At 43.0% G+C, this 22,465-nt stretch overlaps 1 protein-coding gene across 2 annotated transcripts in view; it reads right to left on the reverse strand.

Moving 5' to 3' along the window:
- Positions 1 to 9,559: 9,559 nt before the first annotated feature.
- The window catches only part of LOC140739460 (uncharacterized), a 31,428-nt gene continuing 18,522 nt past the window's right edge, over positions 9,560 to 22,465 (reverse strand). The window contains exons 4-6 of one of the 2 annotated variants that reach the window (XR_012101648.1): positions 18,789 to 18,970; positions 9,967 to 15,096; positions 9,560 to 9,820 (exon numbers count right to left, since the gene is read on the reverse strand). Coding sequence is in view for 1 of the 2 variants with exons in the window: in XM_073067770.1 (XP_072923871.1) it covers positions 14,131 to 15,096; positions 18,789 to 18,970 (1,148 nt within the window). In the remaining variant the exon portion in view is untranslated. Of the gene's footprint in view, positions 15,097 to 18,788; positions 18,971 to 22,465 lie in introns of both variants that reach the window. The other variant, XM_073067770.1, reaches the window with a different exon arrangement.

Raw genomic sequence — 22,465 nt, forward strand, 5'->3', positions numbered from 1 at the left:
GGACAAATGAATGAGTGTGCTACAACAGCAATTTTTTCTTCAACATAATTATGACTAAAGAGCCGATTTTTGACTATAGGAAGGGAAAGAAGAGCTTACATGCCCGTCTACATTGGTGGATCAAAGTGGGGTGAGTCAGCAGCTTTAAATTCCTAATCACGAGCATATTAGTTGACCCATCCTGAGCCCAGCAATAGATGCAATCACAAGGAAGGAGGGCCAGCATCTTTATTTTCTTAGGAGGTTAAGGAAGTCGGCTTGTCACCAACCATTCCATAGTGTCAAGAGGGGCCGGATGGACCCAAACGCAGGACGCAGGCACTGAAGTACTAGGGGGAGGACAGGATGGGGATACCATGGCACTTAAGGGTAGAGCTGGGGTTCAGGCAGATAGAGTTCTGGCGAGCGGAGCGGAGTGGGCTCCCGAAGTTCCGGCCGGCGGAGTGGAGTGGCTCCCGAAGTTCAAGTTCATGTAGGCAGGCTCCCGGGGTTCAGGCAGGCAGGTACACAGACAGGTCTAGGTGGCGATAGGCTAGTGGAGAGCCCTCCCTGGGCGGGCCGCATATGTCCCGGGTAGGGCCGCCTCCCAGGCAGAAACACAGGAAGCCTGGGCACGACGCAGACCCCTAGGCGGATGTGGGCACTATCCCAGAGTTCGGGCGGAAGAGAAGGAGGGGGCAGAACCCCTGCCGGGCCACAGCCCATCGGCCAGAGCCGTCCGACGGAGGCAAGGGATAGGAATGGGCAGAACCCCCGCCGGGCCACGGCCCATCGACCGGAGCTGCCCGACGGAGGCAAGGGATAGGAACGGGCAGAACCCCCGCCGGGCCACGGCCCATCGACCGGAGCCACCCGACGGAGACAAGGGATAGGAACGGGCAGAACCCCCGCCGGGCCACGGCCCATCGGCCGGATCCACCTGACCGACGGAGGCAAGGGATAGGAACAGGCAGAACCCCTGCCGGGCCACAGCCCATCGACCGGAGCTGCCCGGCGGAGGCAAGGGATAGGAACAGGCAGAACCCCCGCCGGGCCACGGCACATCGGCCGGAGCCGCCCGACGGAGGCAAGGGATAGGAACAGACATAGGTCCAGGTCGACCAACACAACAGCCATGACAATGGGAAATTCGGAAACGGCCAGCAGACAGCGCGACCGCGCAAAAAACAAAACCGAACAGAGAAGCAGGACCAGCGCATGGGAAGAAAGGTGGGAGAGCGGACCAACCTGGCAGTACTGGTACGGGCAGAGAAGCATGATGAAGAATCGGTCTGAGCCCGGGCGGGATAACAGAATGCAGAGACGAGTTCTGAGCCGGCGGAGAACAGGAAACAGAACAAAACGACCACTCCTCTGGTCCCAGTCCCAAGGCCCCTTATAAACACCTGCAGCTCAATGAGTTACAGGTGTGCCTCCTTGAACCAGGAGGGTCCTAACTAGATCATGAGTGACGGGAGGGACAACTGCAGGACCCGGAGTCCGGAGCCCCCGGACCAGACAAAACCCGGAATGCTGTTCCAGATCGGACCCTGACAGATAGAGGTGCTGTTTGACGTTCCCTGCCCGCTGCAACATGGTCTGGTACATTAACTTGATTGTGCAGGAATGTAATAAGCTACCAAGAGTAGTGGACTCAGCTCAATACATCACAGACACAACCCTTCCCACCATCAGAAGTATGTACATGAGGTGCTGCTTCAAAAAGGCAATATGTCATCAAAGATCCCTACCATCTCGGTCAGGCCAGCTTCTCACAGATACCAATAGGGAAGGGTACAGGAGCCTTGTCCCACACCATCAGGTTCAAGAGCAGCTCCTTCCTTTCCTCCATTCCGTTCATGAACCGCCCTGCACGACCCTAATCATTACCTCAGTATAGCGACTCTAGGACCACTTTGCACTACAATGGACTTGGTTTTTGTTTTGTTCTAATTATGTCTTTCCTCTATAATTTTGTGTAATTTATGTTTTATCTTCTGACTGTTGAGTTTCTGATGCTATGTGCTTGTGATGCTGCTGTAAACAAGTTTTTCATTGTTCGTGTGCATGTATGAGTTTGTGCATATGACAATAAAATCATCTTTGATTTGAAAAACTAGGAGAGCAAATAGTATTTTGGACTTTATAGGAAGAGAATTTTTCTGTGTATTTAGTATTTCAGTAATATTTGAGTAATATTATAAATATATGCTTGACTAAACATTTCTGTTTATTTGAATAATTCATTACTTGCTATACGGGAAAATATGTGAATGTCATATGTCATCACGCTATCACATCATACATGCGTGTCTTGCTAAATTAAAAACAAAACTAAGACACACATTCCGGCTCTATGTTTTTTGCTTTCGATTAATTTTATGTTTTAGCTTTGCAAAACGTAGCAGATTTGATGAGGTAGTTTAAGATGAACACAAGATGACTACCCTTTTTTTCTCCTTTGGAGTTGCACGTGCTTTTTTCACAAGCGCAGAAGACAGTTGTAATGTCCAGGATTAGTTTACCTGCCAGTCAAAATCTGCTCCTACTGTATTGGTCACCGCGTTCCAGGGGTGCAGCAGCTCTTTCCCATTGGTTGCCTTGCATTTCCAGGTGCCTCAGAGGTATGTGTGAGAGACTCGCTGGCTTTCCTTTGTCCACAGGGGCTCATCTTCACACTGAGGTCACAACCAGAGCTGAAGAACCATTGGGGAAGTATACTGCAGGTACAGGAGGGCCTACGTGCACACTAGCTAAGTATTTGTTTATTGAATGGTTAGTTTTGTAGTTTTATAATTAGGGGAGACTTAACATTAAGTACCTGTTGAGTTTGAATTGTTATTGAATGTTCAGTGTTGTAGTTTTTATAAATTAGGGTGGCTTAGATGAGTACTTGTTAGTTGAATGTTTTACTATTTTCTGTAAATAAATGGTTAGTGTGCTTATTTGTAATCAGTGTTCTCTATCTTACTCACCATATCCATTCATTTGCTTCCTGGTAACAATAGTTGATTTAAAAAGAAAGAGATAGCAAACGGTGAATTCATGGATTGATAGACAGAGAGTGCTCAGTGATAATCATAAATTTTTAAAAAGCGGAAATAGCTGGCAGCATTGGAAATATAGATGTGTTTGATTGGACAAATAATAAGTAGTTGATGTATACAGAATGAATTGAGCTGTATTTTGAGGCAAACGAAATAGCCAATGAAAAGCAAGTGCCAGTTATTCTGAGGGTATTGGGTTTAAAGGCATACAGCTTGCTTAGGAGTTTGATGGCTCCAAACAAACCAGCAGAAATTAACTTTGCTGATATTGTTGAAATAATGCAGGAACATTTAATACCGAAACCATTCTGGATTGCAGAACGCATGAGGTTTCATAAGTGGGACCAAAAGTAAAGGGAGTCTATTTCAGCGTATATGGCAGAATTGAAGAGATTGTCTGCGCATTGTCGGTTCAGTGATGGGCTTGAGGCACTGAGGGATCATTTAGTTTGTGGAACCTTACATGAAAATATTCAAAAATGGCCCTAACTGAAGCACAACTTCCATTTAAAAGAGCAGTTGAAATAACCATAGCAATGGAAACAGCAAGCGGAGTTGCAACACGCACAGCGCGCTGGAGGAACTCAGCAGGTGGGGCAGCATCCGTGAAAACGAATAGTTAACGTTTCGGGCCGAGACCCCTCGTCAGGACAGAGATGCAAAAGTGAGCATCAACAAAATTGCAACATCTAAACAAAAACTGGCCTGGCCGAATTAATTGTGTTACCGTTGTGATAGGGGCTCACATTTACCGGACTTACAGATGAAAGTTGCAGAAATATGCAACAAAATAGGATACATACAAAAAGCATGTCAGGCACACAAAAATAAATGGACTGCACAGGAAATAGAAAAAGAGAAGTCAAGTTGTAGTTTCAAAAGAGCACTAATCTGCATGCTGTTGATGAAAAATCTGATAATGGTGAGAGAGACACAAGATTGGGTACCTTTGAGACTTGCAATGTGAAAACCAGCAATGGACAAGTAATATGGCTTAAAACAGAAGTGAAAGGCAAATTAATTAAAATGCAATTGACTCTGGTTTTCTGTTTCAGTTATTCCACAAAATGAGTTTGAACGGCATTCCAAAGATACTGAACTGAAGTCTACAGATATCCAACTAAGAACTTTAATGGGAGAAAATATAACTTATGTGGAAAATATAACTCATGTGGCCTGCATGAGTTAAAAACAGGAGTGTTAGCATTGTGAGGTCATGAGTGGCTGAGACACCACAACTTGATAAGAGATCCATCCACCATTTGCATGCCGCACCCCCTGCAATAGAATCAACTGAAAATGAATTAAGAAAGGCACTGGCTGAGGCCACAGCTGTGTTCAAGGATGCCATTGGGAAACTCAAATATATCAAAGTTAAACTACTGTTAAATGGAAATACCACACTTTTTACAAAGTCTGTCCATTTCCTTATACCATCCATGAGAAATTAGCCAGTGAGCTTGATTGCCTGGTGGCTGAAGGAATTCTTTCCTGTCACGGCCTGACCGTTAATTCCCAATGTTCTCCTAATTCCCTTTGATTGTGGCACACCTGATTCTCATCTAAACCTGCAGCATAAATTTCCCGGCTTTGCATCCACTCATCGCAAGGTCATTGTTTTAGCCAGTGTGGTAATTCACGTTCCCGGCCACTTAGGATTGTGTTCTGAGTTTTGTTTCAGTGCTGAGGTTTACCTCTGTCTCTCTGTGTCAAGATAAGAATTGCCTGCTGTTTGCTGTTTAGCTCCAGTAACGCTCTGTGTCAAGTATTGCCTGCCACCTGTCTCCTGTTCGCCGTTCAGCTCCAGCCACGCTCACGCCCTCATCTGCATCCTAACTCTATCTCCGTGCCGGTGTCCTGCGTTTGGGTTCGCCCATTCTATGCAACATTTTCAAGGTCAACTCAAGCCCTTGGGCAACACCAGCGGTCCCAGTTGTCAATAAGAATGGGCCTGTCAAGATCTGTGTTGATTTTACGGCCATCATCAAACCAGTTCTGAAAGTAGATCAATATCCTCTGCCCAGAATAGAGGATATCTTTGCTAACCTTCCTTGAGGGAAATACTTCAGCAAAGTGGACGTAACTGAGGCTGAGCTACAGATAGAGATGAAAGAAGGGTTTCTCACCATAAAAACTCACAAAGGGCTTTATCACTATAAGAGACTTATTTTTGGAGTAGCCTCTGCACCCACAGTCCGACAGAAAGCTGTGGACAAGTTGCTTCAAAGTTGTCCCGGTAACTAGATGACATAATTGTTACCGATAAGGATGGCAAGAAACACCTCAAAAATCTCAAGATAATGTTAAAAAGATTAGAACGTTATGGGCTCAGACACAATGCAACTAGTGAGAATTCTTTAAACAAAGCATCATTTGCTGTGGTCATGCCATTGATGCATAAGCTTTACACAAGTGTGCTGAGAAAATTCAAGCAGTGGTGGATGTCTCAAGGCCAAAGGATGTGTCACAGTTGGACAAACCTGGCTACTCTGCTCCACCCTTTGAACTCATTACTACAGATGGGGGAAAAAATGACAATTGAAAAAGCACTGTGAGGTGGTTTTCCAAAAGATAAAGGGAGTGGTAATGTCAGACTCTGTACTCACACACTATGATCCACATCGTCCATTGAAGCTTGCCTGTAATGCCTCGCCTTATGGTGTATGTGTAGACATGTCACATTTATAAGAGATGGAAGTGAATGCCCGTGCATCACGTCCTCTTAATGGTGCAGAGAAAAATTACACACAGATTGACAGAGAGGCCTTGCGTCCGGGAGAATGTAAAACATTTCAACCTGTACTTTTACAGAAGAGAGTTTACCCTCATTACTGATCATCAGCCACCAGTGTTTTTTCAATCCAAAGGAAGGCGTTCCACTAACAGCAGCAGCATGAATGCAGAGATGGGCTTTCTTACTTGGAGGACACCATTACAAGATCAAACTCAAGAGGAGGACTAATCATGGAAATGCGAATGGATTGACCTGTGTACATTGGAAAAGAAAATACCTGAAAAAATTACAATAGATAACATTCCTCATGATGTATCATCCCGAACAAAAATCAAATGTCTCCCTATTTCCCTATTACAGCAGAGATGATCCAAAGGGAAACCCGAAATCCACATACTGTCTCAGTCTACATTGTACTCCAAAATGGATGGAATGTGCAGCAGAAATCTTAGTTCCCCCATTTTTACTAGTGTAATGGTGAACTTGCCCTTGACGGGCATGCCTCATGTGGGGATTGAGAGTTTTTCCATCCAAGCTGAAAGCTAATGTGTTGGAGGAGATACATACCAGTCACCTCGACAGGTTCAAAATGAAAGTGCAAACATGAGAAAATCTTCAGATGCTGGAAATTCAAGCAACACACACAAAATGCTGGTGGAACACAGCAGGCCAGGCAGCATCTATAGGAAGAAGCACAGTCGACGTTTTGGATCGAGACCCTTCATTAGGACTAATGGAAAAAAGAGATAGCAAGAGATTTGAAAGTGAGAGGGGGAGGGGGAAATGTGAAATGATAGGAGAAGACAGGAGGGGGAAGGATGAAGCCTAGAGCTGGGAAGTTGATTGGCAAAAGGGATACAAGGCTGGAGAAGGGGGAGTATCATAAAACGGAGGGCCTTGGAAGAAAGAAAGGGGGAGTGGAGCATCAGAGGAAGATGGAGAGCAGGCAAAGATTGACTGTGAGAGGGAAAGAGGGAAAGAAAGAAAAAAAATTAAAAATTAAAAATTAGGGATGGGGTAAGAAGGGGAGGAGGGGCATTAATGGAAGTTAGAGAAATCAATGTTCATGCCATCAGGTTGGAGGCTACCCAGCCGGTATATAAGGTGTTGTCCCTCCAACCTGAGTGTGGATTCATCTTGACAGTAGAGGAGGCCATGGATAGACATATCAGAATGGGAATGGACGTGGAATTAAAATGTGTGGCCACTGGGAGATCCTGCTTTCTCTGGCGGACCGAGCGTAGGTGTTCCACGAAACGGTCTCCCAGTCTGCGTCGGGTCTCACCAATATATAGGAGGCCACACCGGGAGTACCGGACGCAGTATACCACACCAGCCGACTCACAGGTGAAGTGTCACCTCACCTGGAAGGACTGTCTGGGGCCCTGAACGGTGGTGAGGGAGGAAGTGTAAGGGCAGGTGTAGCACTTGTTCCGCTTACAAGAATAAGTGCCGGGAGGGAGATCAGTGGGAAGGGATGGAGGGGGACGAGTGGACAAGGGAGTCGTGTGGGGGGGAGGGAAAGATGTGCGGGATGGAGATGGCGGAAGTTATGGAGGATTATATGTTGGACACAAAATGGAAGTATTGGCTTGGAGTTCTGTCTGGTGGCCTGGGAATAGATCAGCAGATTGAGCAGCTCACCGTGCACTGCTTGGGATTCCAACACGTCTAGAAGATCCCTGGAGATGGCCTGTATTGCCCTGGCAGAGGATTCACGTAGATTTTGCCAGACCATTCAAGGGCATAAATTGATTCATAGTTGTGGATGCAACTAGAAAGTGCCCGAAAGTGTTCCCAACAGCCTCCACTGGGGCCTTGCACACTTTACATGTGTGGAGAAGCTTCTTCTCAAGGACTGGTGTTCCAGAACGGCGACAATGGACCACACTTTGTTATGGCATGGCTTGAGTCATTCCAGAAAGTGAATGGAATAAGACATGTTACACCTGCACTGTACCTCCCAGCTACAAGTGGCTCGGTGGAAAGGTTTGTCCAGAATCTAAAGACACACTGATTCCGAAGCTCACAAATCTCATCCTTGCATATCAAAATGCAGCACACTCCACAACCAACCACTCACCAGCTGTGCTGTTTCTGGGTTGTGCCTGGAGTTCACACTTAGACCTCCTCAAACCCAATCTGAGAAGGAGGAAGCAGGACAAGCAGCTGAGACAAATTGAGGGTTCCTCAAACAAAGAATTTCAATGTTTCACTCCTGGATAAGCAGTCCTGGTGAGGGACCACAGAGGTGATCAAAAGAGGGTACTTGGAAGCATTAAAAAGGGAACTAGGGAGCAGAGTCAATTGTTAGAGAAGAAAGCTGTCTAGAGCTGTCAAAACCACTTCCTGCAGGCCCAGAGTCAACTCCTACAACCACCACAGAGGAGGCCCCAAAACCCGAGATTTTTTCACAGCCTCAAATCTAAACTGCCAAGCAGAGTGATCTCCCTTGTCAGGAAAGATATTATCCCACAAGAGTAAGAAATCCTCCAGAGCGATTAAACCTTTAGGCCTGAATGGGACAGTTTAAAATTTACTATATGATGGATGTCTGTATAATTGTATTATAAAGTATACTGCGTGTGTCTGGATATACAGCATGTAAGTGTGTGCGTGTGTATATGTATGTATATAAATTGAGATGCATTCTGTATTGAGTTGGACTATATAGCTAAGTAGGGAGGAGTTCTGTGCATTTAATATTATATTACTGTTGTAAATATATTTTTGATTAAACATTCTTTGTTGTTTAGATAATACATTACAGGCTATATGTAAGAGTAGGTGAATGGTATATGTCAGACTACCACGTAATACAAGCACAAAACTAAGACACGCATTCCCAGTTCTGTATTTTTGCTTCCAATTAGTTTTATGTTTTAGAGTGCAAAATATACAGATTTGAGGACAGAAGTAAAGATATCTCATGATAATTATGTGAGATCATGGTGAGATCACACCTGAAGTATTATTACAACCTAGGAAAGGGATAAGCCTGTGACAGAGGGAGTCCAGCTAAGGTGCACCAGATTGGGAGGGATTCACATGATTGTCATGTGAGTAGCAATTAAGCAGACCCTATAAATAATATGCTTTCTATAATTTAGAAGAAGAGCAATTAATCTCATTGAAGCATGCAGTTACCTATAGGGACTTGAGCATTGGGATACAAGTGATGCACCTGGATGGAGTGTCTGGAACCAGGCATCATATTCTCAAAAGAAGGGCATGTGGAACTGAAATGAGAAATTTCTTCAGCTGGAGAGGGTAATGAATCTTGAGAATTCCCCACCGTAGATGACTGTGGAGGCTCAGCCACTGATTATGTTCTAAATGGAGAGAGAACATGGATAGAAAGGGATTCATGGACTAAGTTAGGAAGATCGTGATGAGATTAAAGATCAGAGATTATTGAAAGGAGGATCAAGCCCAAGGGACCTACCTATTTTGTTTCTATTTTAAATGTTCACATGGATGCACGAACATCCAGGTGCAGTCACTCCTCTCTCATCGAGCAGAGAAATCGTTGTCCCTCATACATTACAGATTTGCACAAACAAGAGTTTAATTTTCAGTGGTTACTTTTCTGTTCTCAAACTACTAAAGGACAGATTACCAGAGTACTCAGATCCAAAAACATCACAGATCTTCATTCAGCTTTGGGAAGAGACAAATGTTTTAATTAACATCGACAATATTTTGTTAGCAACAATTTCATTCAATGTATAGTATTGAAAACCAGTGTTATAATGTGAGTTTTACATGATCTTACAAATCAAAGAAACATTTGCTTTCATGAGACAGTTATATATTTTATTATTTAGTAATGAAACAGTTTGATTAGCGGCCAGCGTACGATGTTTGCTGATTCCAAGAGGAAACATGAGAATTTTCTATTACATCATCCCATGTATAATAGGCAAATCCTTTGTGGTACCAACACCTCTGAGAGCTCACCATTTTCATTAAAAGAGAGTTGCTATGTTACAGATAATGCCTACAGCTCTTTGAATCTTATTTTTCTGCTGCTCATTCCTCATGGGGAAACTCCTCACATCTAGTTGTTCATCAAGAAAACATGAAAAGAATGGAAAATTAATGAAATAACTATGCAATATCAATTAAAAACAAAAGTGTACATTATGCACATCCTATATACATATATATATAGATATCAAAATACATAAGTAAAGGCCCTCATACCTTCCTCAAAAAAGTGCAAATCTACATTGACTCCTGGTAGTCCATGGCCCATGATCACTCAAAGTAGTGGAGCATTTGGAATGGTACTGAGAATCTCACGTCATGCATCAGGAAGATACAGAGGCAGAGGTAGTGCATCAATGCCCTGCCCTCCTGTCCCAGAAGATTGCTGAATAATCTGCCATTCCTGCTTTGGTCTCACCACAACATTTACTAGATCAGAGTGGAAGCTGATCATCTTCAACCTTGAGAGATGAACTGAGAATAAGATGACATACCAATTAGCAGATTGGGCATGGAAAAAGATGTGGAGATGGAGGTATTTCAGAAGAATGTGTAATGTAATGACTAGACTGACCTATGTAGAGCCACTGTGCGGTGGAACTCAGCAGGTGCAAATAATGTTTCATTTCCTATAGGACATTTGGAAGAAGCAATGGTGAAGAATAACTTGAGACTGAGTGAATAAGAATTTGAGACACAAGAGGCTTGTTTATTTTTTGTGGGAAAGGGATTTGCTTGGTTAGTAAATGGACAAATCATTGAGTGAAATGATGTCGCCCAGCCTTATGGCATCAGCACATGAAAACGTTACATTTATCTTTTATGAGCTATCATCGAAATTCAATTGAGACTGAAATTTACCTTCCAAGAAAGAAATGAAGATTACAGGTTTCATGACAACTCATTACAGTTTTGTTCATATTGTCCACAGGCTTCTGGTCAGTGCTACTGAAAAAGCAGAATCAAAGACAAATCCATAAGTGGCACAAGGTTAATATTTTAATCAAAGTCCTGAAGTAATTCAATCCTACAAGGATAAAGAATTGCAGAGGATGACCGCACATTAGGCTACTTTGAGTAATTTATTTTTAAGAGTTTTAATGGTTCTATCTGAGGTTCGGGGAGAAAAAAAACAGAGGACATGGGTTAAGGGTGAAGGGGGAGAAGTGTAAAGGGAACATTAGTGGGGGTTTCTTCACACAGGGAGTGGTGGGAGTGTGGAATGAGCTGCCAGATGAAGTTGTAAATATGGGCTTACTTTTAACACTTAAGAAAAACTTGGACATGTACATGGATGAGAGGTGTATGGAGGGATATGGTCCAGGTGCAGGTCAGTGTGACTAGGCAGGAAAATGGTTTGGCACAGACATGAAGGGCCAAAAGGCCTGTCTCTGTTCTGTAATGTTCTATGGCTCTATCTGTGCCACTTGAAACATTTTTTCAGAAATTCTGGACACTGATTTTTTTCCCGTTTTCTAATCCATTAAGGTGAAAAGTTGTGACCTCTTCGCTGAGCTTTAAATGGAGAGAAAATTCAAAATATGGGGTGCAAAGAGACTTGGCAGTTCTGATGCAGGATTCCCTAAAGATTAATTTTCAGATTGAATTGGTGACGAGGAAGCAAATATACATGTTGAGAGAATTAGAACATAAAAGCAAAGATGTAATGTTAAGGCTTTATAAGATGCTGCTGAGTCCCCGTTTGGAGTATTGTGAGCAGTTTTGGGCCCCTTATCTAAGAAAGGATGTGCTGACATTGGAGAGGGTTCAAAGGAGGTTCACAAAAATAATTCTGGGATTGAAAGACTAATCATATGAGGAGCATTTGATGTCTCTGGTCCCGTACTCCCTGGAATTCAGAAAGAAAATGGGGGGGGGGCATCTCATTGAAAGGCCCCTGTCAAATGTTGAAAGGCCTCAATAGAGTGGATGTGGAGAGGATGTTTCTTATGGAGGGGGAATCTAAGACCAGATTACACAGCCTCATCAGAGAGGGGTGTCCATTTAGAATGGAGGAGAGCAGGAATTCCTTTAGCCAGAGAGTGGTGAATCTGTGGAATTCGTTTCCACAGGTGGCTGTGAAGGCCAAACCTTTAGGTATACTTAAGGCAGAGGTTGATAGATTATTGATTAGTCAGAATAAGAAGGGATATGGGGAGAAGAAAGGAGATTGGGGTTCAGAGGGGAATGGATTAGCCATGATGAAATAGCAAATCAGATTTGATGGGCCAAATGGCCTATTTCTGCGCCTATATTTTATGGTTTCATGGTCTCATTGAACAGTTTTGTAGGGATTGTACTAACTTTTGCATGTTCTTTTTTATTCTCCCTTTATGCTTGCTATTTATTTTGACGTTTTTTTTGCTGGACTCACAGACATCAGAATCTGTTCATTTTTGCCTGATTTTGCTCTTCCATTTACCCTGATGTTATAATCTATCTGCTTAGTTGTCTATGACCGGGTTCTTAAGGCAAATAGAATTCTCTACCCAGGACTAGTTCTAAATCATGTTAAATCAATTTCCGAACATCGCCAACTGCTCCTCTGTGATTTTGCCCATAAGCAGATTTATAGAATTTACCATGAATGCTCTCTCATCAGACGGAGGTCACATTTTTCCAAGTTAGAATTAAGAAGCTTTTTGTCATATTCTTATCTTCCAAACTTGCTCGTGGTGAGAATACTATGAGACAGATGTTCATGCATGTTAGGCGGTTTTTGCCCGTTATTCAAATCTATATTTCATGGATGATTTTGTCATTGGTTCTATAATATCCTGAGCATGTTCCAGAAACTGGATAACTTTCATGCTTAAGGTAATATGCCTTCATGTAAATTGAAGTTCACTAATGATGTGATCACCTGGTTTCATCACGTTGTCTAACTCCTGTACTTTTGCTTTTTCTCTGGCACGGTTGCCATCTGGATCAGGGTCCAATCCACACTAGACTTTCAAATACTATTAATAATTCTAACTGCCCTGAGCCTTCTCACTTCTCATTCTATCACCCTGTAGCACAAAGACCACTTCCTTCCCTGCACTATTTTCTTCACCGTTCCTGTGGACACTATAATCAGAAATATTTAGTTCGCAGTTCTATCTCAGTTTGTCTCCAATGTTAAAACTGGGTCTGCAATTCATTCCGTTTGTTCATTATATTCTGTTTTCTTTTATAAAGATTGCTTATTTGCTCCCTTGGAGTAAGGCTAGAAGCCTTGACCTACTAACTATGAGGTAAGTACACTACCCTATCTTACCTTATGCAGGCAACTCACCGGGAAATAAACCCACTTTACAAATATTCTGATGCGCACAGTATAAGTGATATAGTTGTAACTTAGTGTTAAAATTTAGCTTAAGACCACTCTCACTGCTGTAGGACCTTAGTTAGAATCTGGTCCTTAATATCAACACCGTCCTCATTCCATGATAGAAACAGACAGGGAAATGAATAGGGTAAAGGATCAAATATGTACCTCTGAGAATTTAATTAGTAAGAGATAGATGAAAGAGGTTTACTTATTGCAGATCCTGTACAGAATAAGCTTGAGGAAGTTTTATTTGGTAATTTGATATTTTTTCACATTGCAGTTTTCCTGTGATGATGCCTGTCAGAATGAGGGGGCACATGAGTCGATGACTCTGGCTAATTCCTTAAGCACTATGTGACAATGACGTACTCATCAGATTGGCAGATCTCATCGAGGGTGAGACTAACACTCCATTAACATGCTTATGATGCACAACCACACAAAGTTCATCATGAGTATGATTGCTAGTCTCCTCTCATGGTCTCCTTCAGCAGTTCCCTCTGATCTGATCATGATACAGGCTGAAGGGATATCCATTGAAAGCATGGCTGATTATATCATGTGGGGTCCAACTTCAAAGTCCGGGAGCAAATCATATGTATCTTTCAGGAGATCATTATTCTGCTGACAGTGGAATTCAGGTGATTGGACAGATCTTCTGTGCACACTGAAGAACATCTCCAAGATTGTAACATGGACAAACAAAGGGCAAATAGCAGAAGTGTTTCAGATGATTTTGATGACCAGAAGGATATATGTACCAGTTTACAAAATTACTGGGTTCTGAGTGTCTTCTGTCTGATAAGCCAAAAATAATTTGTGTGAAAGGGAAATCTTTTTTGATTGACATGAACCCAGTTTGTTTACGGTGGCTTAGAGTAATAGCCTGTTGTTAACAATAATACAGTTCTAAGCATAAAGAAATAGGCCCAGTTCTATTTTGGGTCTGTCATAAACCTTAATTATAGTTTAATAGAAAATATTTTGAATATTACATATGTTTAATGCCCAAGTAACTTCAGGGATACTTTGGAGATTACTTTTCCACTAAGTATCATGTCCACCTTTCACCTCACAATCTTTTGTCCTTTTCTTCCCCTGTTGCTGTCGAGTTTTCCACCACTCTCTACCTTGCCTTCTCGTGTTTTACTCAATTCTACAGCGTATAGGTCAGATAGCATCTCATGGAAGCCAGGAGGAAACTTCGCTTTTGTGAGCTTTGAGACTTCATTGTTTGGGGAAGCCCCTCTTTCCTTAGTCTTTTTTTGATCAACTGTTGCGTACACATCAATTTTCTGATTGGCTAGACTATTTTTCTGGTCATCTTCCATATCTTGCTGACTCCATTCAGGTGCAATGTTTTCATAACTTGAGTCAGAAACTTCATTCTGATCTTCAATATCCTCCCCTGAACTTTGGCAAATTGGCCTTTCTATGTCTTTGGGGAAAGATGACTCCACCTTGAAGGAAAATGAGAATTTTCTATCAGAAATATTCTCATAGATTGGACTTGTTTCAGAATCATGATCTTTCCCAATTTCTTTGTATTCCATAGGATCAAGTGTTATGTTTTCCGTATTCTCTTTCTTTGATCTACTTTTAGAGTGATTAACAGTGGCATAAACTACTTGTTCTCTTTCTTCTGTAGAAATACCTTTGTTTTTCCCACCCATCTCCACATTTAATTCAACACCACAGGCTGAGCTACTGCCTTTCCATTCTTGATTTGATTTACTCTTGGATGTATTCGAACCTTTCTCAGTGTCTTGATCAATCTTCAATGCATGCCCACTTCCACCTTGAGATGTTTGGATGAACAAGTCTTGAGAGAAGCTTGCTGTGTTTAATTGTTTTCTGACAGATTCTGTGGAAGTCTCAGAGTTGGATTTCATTGACTGATGTTCTTTGTTTGATTCTATTGCTTTAACAACTGTGTCAACTTTGTTGTAAATTTTTCCAATTTCTTTTGCGTTGAATAAAAAAACCCCTTCTCCTGAATCACATCTTCTGCCTGCCTCGAACATGAATGAATCCTGCATAAAAGAAGATTTGTGTCAGACCTTGGCACGCTATAGAACTTCACAAAGCTATATCTGGTTTATATTATGTTATTGAAATATACATCACATTTTAGGTCTATCATATGTAACAAATCCAACTGCATGTGTTGTTCCCACTTCCAGCAAACTAAAAAAGGAGGCAACTTTGAACTTGAAACCATGTCAAGTCAAAGTTGCTTGTTATCCTGATTCCAGGTCACTGTTACTGAAGCCTTACTGATATCAAATGCCATGTCCTGTACTTACCCAATACAAGCTTGTAGGTAGTTCACCAGCTTGGCTCTAAAAGAAATCAAGGGTCTAGGGGTTTCATTTTATCAGAGACTGGGGACTAGGGCAAGCCATAGTAAGGTATCAGTAGGTAGGTTTAATCATCAGTTACACTGTGACAATATTTGGAATGTACAAGGTGGCATGCCACACTAATTATTCAGTAAAATTCTCACAGACAAAGCTACCAAGTAATCTCTATACTTAGGGAGTCTCAGTATCATTTGCCACTGCTTCTGTACAGGTTCTAGAGGAACCTCAGAAAAGAAGAAGCTTGTTGTAGAGAAGTAATGCATAGAAAGTGCTGGAGGAACGCAGCAGGCCGGGCGTCATCTATGGAAGAGAGTAAACAGTCGACGTTTCAGGCTGAGACCCTTCATCAGACTTGGAAAAAAGAGATGAGAAGTCAGTGTAAGAAGGTGGGGGTGAGGGGTGAAAGCGGGAGAAGGCAAAGGTGAAGTAAAGAGCTGGGAAGTTGATTGGTGAAAGAGATGAAGGACTGGAGAAGGGGGAACCTGATGGAAGAGGACAGAAGGCCATGGGAAAAAGGGAGAGGGGAGGAGCACCAGAGGGAGGTGATAGGCAGGAAAGGAGATGAGGTGAGAGAGTGAAATAGGAATGGGGAATAGTGAAAGGGGTGGGAGCAATTACTGGAAGTTCGAGAATTTGGTGTTAATGCCATTATATTGGAGACTACCCAGATGGAATATAAGATGTTGGTCCTCCGACTAGAGGGTAGACTCCACAAGACAAAAAGCTGTGGTAGAAGAATGGAAACAATATTGTGCAGAATGAGGAGTAAGGTGTCCCTTAAAGCACACAAAAGCCTTCATAGAAATTGGGAGATTGCCAGTGTGCACTTACGAATGTTACACTCCCTCACAATTAAGGTAAAGAGCAAGATGGATGGGAACCCTCAGATAGGGCGTAGGAAGTTACCTCTACCACTTGAAATGCAGGGTTTTGATGCGGTTGAGAGGAGGCATCTGCTTTTCAGTTTAGACTGCGCAGCATTGGGTGGACTATTTCCACACACCAGGTGTGGTCAGCACTAGGTAACTTGGGATGATTAGAAATGGCACATTAGGCAAGCTTGTAAAAATGGAAGTGGTTGTCCATTTGATGTTAGAGTACTCACTGTGCACTGAAACACTAGTAAGCATTCACTAATAGATTGTGACCAGCCTACAATGAAATACAAGAGAGGCCAAACTGGCCTTATTTGGCTTGAAATAATTTCCATTGATGGTATCAAATATAAGGGTTAAGACATCATGATGCAGTTGTTCAAATCTGTGGTTAGACTACACTTGACTATACCTCTTCCCACCCTATCTCCTATATCTCAACTATACCTCTTCCCTCCCTATCTCCTAAATCTCGATTATACGTCTTCTCACCCTATCTGCTGTAAAAATGCTATTCCCTTTTCTCAGTCCCTTTGTCTCCATTGCATCTGTTCCCAGGACATGGTTTTCCATTCCAAGACATCAGGGATGTCCTCCTTCATCAAAGAATGGGGGTTCCCTCCCTCGCCTATTGGTGCTGCCCTCACCCGCATCTCCTCTGCACTCACTCCATTTTTCCGCCGTCTTAACAGTAATGGAGTCCCCCTTGTCCTTACCCACCACCCCATCAGTCTCTGCATCCAACATCATCCTCCACAACGTCTGCCATCTCCAAAGGTATTCCACCACTAAACCTGCCTTTACCTCCTCTACAATGGTGAGATCTGTCGTAAATTGGGAGACCGATCCATCGAGCACCTCTGCTCCCTCCACCAAAAGTGGAACTTCCCGGTAGCCAAACATTTAAATTCCCATTCCGACATGTCATTCTGTGGCCTCCTCCTGTGCCAAGATGAGGCCACTCTCAGGGTGGAGGGGCAACACCTTATATTCAGTCTGGGTAGCCTCCAACCTGATGACATGAATATCAATTTCTCCTTGCGGTAAAAAAATACCCCCCCATCTTCCTCTATTCCCCCCTCTGGCCTTTTACCTCTTCTCACCTATCTATCACTTCCCTCTGGGTCCCCTCCTCCTTCCCTTTCTCCTATGGTCCACTTTCCTCTCCTATCAGATTCCTTCTTCTCTTGCCCTTCACTTTTCCCACCTACCTGGCATCACCTATCACCTTCCAGCTTTCCCCTCCCCGCCTTGCCTTTTTATTCTGGCATCTTCCCCCTTCCTTCTCACTCCTGGAGAAGGGACTCAGCTGAGTTCCTCCAGCATTTTGTGAGTTGCTTGTTGGGAACACTCACCAACCTACAGAGAGGACGTTTTAGCACCAGAATGCAGAAGCGGTTCATGAGGAATGTAGGCTGAAGTTACAGAAAAGGATTGGATAGACAGAATGCTTTCTCGCTCAGGAGTAGCCTTATAAATGTTTCTACAATTAAAAGGGGCATATATAGGATAGACAGTCAAAAGCTTTTTCCCTGAGCAGGGGAATTTCGAAGCTGAGAGGGGAAATTTAAAGGAGAGCTGAGGGGTAAGTTTTTTTTTTACATAGAAGGTGGTGAATATCTGGAATAAACTGCTGCAGCAGTTGGTGGAGGCAGATATAATGGCAATGTTGAAATGATGTTTGAATGGGTCCTCAGATAGGAAAGATGTAGAGGGATTCAGGCCTAATGCGGGCAAATGGAATTAGTGCAGATAAGCATCTTGGCTGGTATGAATGAGCAGGGCCACAAGAGTCTGTTCCTGGTGCTGCATGTTTCTGTGCAGACATTAAGATCCGTCCTCACTCACACAGAGCCCATCACTGATGCAGCCACATCAAGATTTGATTTGGGAGATAACAGGCATAACAAAACTGCACGTGGTCAGGAAGTGGGTTATTCTCTGGAAAGGCAATAAGATGACTGCTCCTCACCCTTCAATAGATGATGACCAGAAAGTGAAACCCAACAGGCAGAGATCTAACATCCACAATGATCCAAAAACCTAAAACTCCCAACATGGCTCCCTAATTTGTGTTCCAACATCAAACATGCCAGTTCCAACAGACAGTCCAGGGTTATATAAATAACATCTGGTGTTAAAATGACCTGGATATGAGAGCACTATGATGAGTTACCTTCAGCTCATTCTGAAATAGTCCAGATGTTAAAACCATCGGCAATATTATCTACAACAAAGTGGCCACTTTGTAGCACTATGCTTTTTACACCAATCATATCGATTACTCTGCCCTCTGCACTGACCATTGCACTGATGAAGAATTAATCTCAAACTGTGTATATCAAATTGATTTCAATCGGAACTGGCTGATGGCACTGATCTGGGCACATTTTATTTCAGAAAAGCCCTTGCAATTTGCTTACAATCAGAACAGGGCAAGAATGTAACACATGGTAAAATGAAGATAAAAATGCAAAAGAACTTCACCTCATCTGTTCCATATCTCCGCAGAAGTTGGTAAGGCCACTTATAAATAACTTTCTTAGTCACAGGATCTTTCAAGATCAGGCTGTCCTGCTCAACGAACAACGTGTACTTTCCTTGAAGATTACATCTGGTGGAAGCAACAGTCTTCTTCACGGTCACGGTGAATTGGTTATCAGGCGTAGCTGTGGAAAATACTACTAATGATTTTATTGCTTTTGATATAAAGCTTTAATATCAATGAAATAAATCTGACCTATTATGTGATTGCAAATAATAGTTCTGAGGTTCAGTTATTGATTATACAGGCTTGTGATTTTGAGTAACAGGGTGATAGCATTTTCACATTGCTTCCGTTTACAGGACAAGACCCGACAATCTATGCATGTATATTGTTGGCAACATGCCAGAGCTTTAACTCTTATTATGCATTTTTCCAAATAGCCACAGCACTCCTGTATAAGACATAAGCAAGAGGAGCAGAATAAGGCCATTCAGCCCACTGGGTCTGCTCTCCCATTCAGCATTGGCTGACTTATTATGCCTCTAAACCCCACTTTTCTGCCTTTTCACAGTATATAATGATGATAATGCATCGATAGTAGAGGGAAGGGGTGCTAGTCTAAAAAGCCTGACAGAAGTGATGACTCCCCAGCATCAAAAACACTATGAACTGACTAGGCATCTAAGGGTGACAGCTCTAACACGTTGAGCTACCTCTAAGTCATAGCTCTTCAACTATGCATCTAAATATTGTTTAAATGTGATAAGGGTTCGCTACAGTTCAAAGCCTCTACCACTTTTTTAGGGAGTAATTTGCGTCCCAACTTCACCTTCTCTGTGTATCCAAGCTTCTCTCCTTTAATCCAACTATCAATTAATTTAAACCTCCACTCTCCACTTTTTAACTCACCGCTAAGGGCAATGGGACCCTCCTAGCTGTTTTACCTAGGCCCATCATAATTTTCTGCATCCTGAACCTTTTCTAAGCCTCTCAAACTCCAACCCTCCATCTCCGTTGTGAGAGGTGGAAACAGGTAAGGCTGGCCAACAGGGCTCTGGTGAAGCTCCATACACCAATCCCGTGTACAGTGGATGCAATGGATTACAGAAACATTGATGAACTCCAACCATACCATCGACTTTGTGGATGATGGAGATAGGAGGCCATGGATGACCTATGCTCCATTGGGAGCTAAGGGCCCAAGAAGAAGGAAAAGAATCTTCTCTAAACCAAAGCAACTTTAGCTTGTCCAGGTCAAGTGTCATGGGGAACAGGCAGGAAAGTGGAACAGGCAGGATTAGGATCATGGCCGGATCAGCCATGATCCTAATAAATGACAGAGCAGTCATACAATCTACTTGTAATATCTTATAGCAATTAGAACATAGAGCATAGAAATCTACAGCACGTTACAGGCCCTTCGGCCCACAATGTTGTGCCGATCATGTAACCTATTCTAGAAACTGCCTAGAATTTCCCTACCGCATGGCCCTCTATTTTTCTAAGCTCCATGTACCTATCTAAGAGTCTCTAAAAACACCCTAATGTATCCGACTCCACTATCCTCGCCAGCAGTGCATTCCACGCACTCACCACTCTGTGTGGAAAAACTTACCCACAACATCTCCTCTGTAGCTACTTCCAAGCACCTTAAAACTATGCCCCCTTGTGTTAGCCATTTCAGCCCTGGGAATAAGCCTTTCCACATGATCAATGCCCCTCATCATCTTATACATCTCTATCAGGTCACATCTCATCCTCTGTTGCTCCAAGGAGAAAAGGCCAAGTACACTCAACCTATTTTCAGAAGGTACGCCCTCCAATCCAGGCAACATCTTTGTAAATCTCCTCTGTGCCCTTTCTATAGTATCCACATCCTTCCTGTAGTGAGGTGACCAGAAATGAACACAGATGGTCTAATCAAATAGGGTCAAGTGGGGACAAGTGTGGTCTGACCAAGGTCTTATATAGCTGTAACATTACCTCACGGCTCTTGAAGTCATTCCCACGGTTGATGAATGCCAACACACCATGCGTCTTCTTAACATCACTGTCAACTTGCGCAGCAGCTTTGAGTGTCCTATCGACACAGACCCCAAGAACTCTCAGATCCTTTACACTGCCGAGAGTCTTACCATTAATAACCGACCTCCACACAGAATAGGAACCATCAGCAACCACCCTTTGCCTTCTGTGGGCACGCCAATTCTGGGTCCACAAAGCAAAGTCTCCTTGGATCCCATGCCTCCTTAGTTTCTGAAGGAGCTTCGCATGGGGAACCTTATCAAATGCCTTACTGAAATCCATATACACTCCATTCACTGCTCTACCTTCATCAATGTGTTTTGTTACATCCTCAAAGAATTCAATCAGGCTCGTAAGGCACGACCTGCCCTTGGGAAAGCCATGCTGACTATCCCTAATCAGATTATGTCTCTCCAAATGCTCAAAAATCCTGCCTCTCATGATCTTCTCCAAAAATTTGCCCATCACTGAAGTCAGACTCACTGGTCTATAACTTCTTGGGTAACCTCTACTCCCTTCTTGAACAAGGGAACAACATTTGCAACCCTCCAATCCTTTGATACTTCTCCCATCCCTATTGATGAAGTAAAGATCATCACAGGAGGCTCAGCAATCTCCTCCCTCGCTTCCCACAGTAGCCTGGGGTATATCTCATCCTGTCCCAGTGACTTATCTAACTTAATGCTTTTCAAAAGCTCTAGAACATCCTCTTTCTTAACGTCTATATACTCATGCATTTCAGTCCGCTGTAAGTCATCCCACAATTGCCAAGGTCATTTTCCCTGGTGAATACTGAAGCAAAGTATTCACTAAGGGAATACCTCCTCCGACTCCATGCACTTGTTTCCACAATTGCACCTGATTGGTCCTGTTCTCAAACAGCTCATCCTCTTGCTCTTCACATACTTGTAGAATGCCTTGGGGTTTTCCTTAATCCTGTCCTCCAAGGCCTTCTCATGGCCCCTTCTGGATCTCCTAATTTCATTCTTAAGCTCCTTCTTAGCAGCCTTGTAATTTTCTAGAGCTATGACAGTACCTAGTTTCTTGAACCTTTCGTAAGCTTTTCTTTTCTTCTTAATTAGATTTTCTACATACTTTGTTACCATGGTTCTTTAACTCTACCATCCTTTCCCTGCCTCAATGGAACATACAGAACTTCATGCCGATATTTCCTGAACATTTGCCACATTTCTGCCATGCATTTCCCTGAGAACATCTGCTCTAAAGTTCCTGCCTATTTCCCCCATCCCAATTAAATGTTTTCCCAAATTGTCTGCTCCTATCCCGCTCCAGCGCTATGGTGAAGGAGACAGAGTTGTGGTCACTACTTCCAAAATGCTCTCCCACCAAGAGATCTGACACCTGACCAGGCTCATTTCCCAATACCAGATCAAGAAAAGCTTCTCCTCTAGTTGGCTTACCTACATCAGGGAATCTTCCTGAACACACCTAACAAACTCCACCCCATCTAAACCCCTTGCACTAAGGAGATGCCAATCAGTATTAGGAAAGTTAAAATCTCCCGTCAGAACAACCCTATTATTATTGCACCATTCCAGAATCTGCCTCCCTACCTGCTCCTTGATATCCCTGTTTCTATTGGGAGGGGTCTATAAGAATCACGCAGCCTCTTTCCTGTTTCTGACTTCCA

This window comes from Hemitrygon akajei, chromosome 15 (genome assembly GCF_048418815.1).
Source record: "Hemitrygon akajei chromosome 15, sHemAka1.3, whole genome shotgun sequence".
NCBI classification, from domain to species: domain Eukaryota; kingdom Metazoa; phylum Chordata; class Chondrichthyes; order Myliobatiformes; family Dasyatidae; genus Hemitrygon; species Hemitrygon akajei.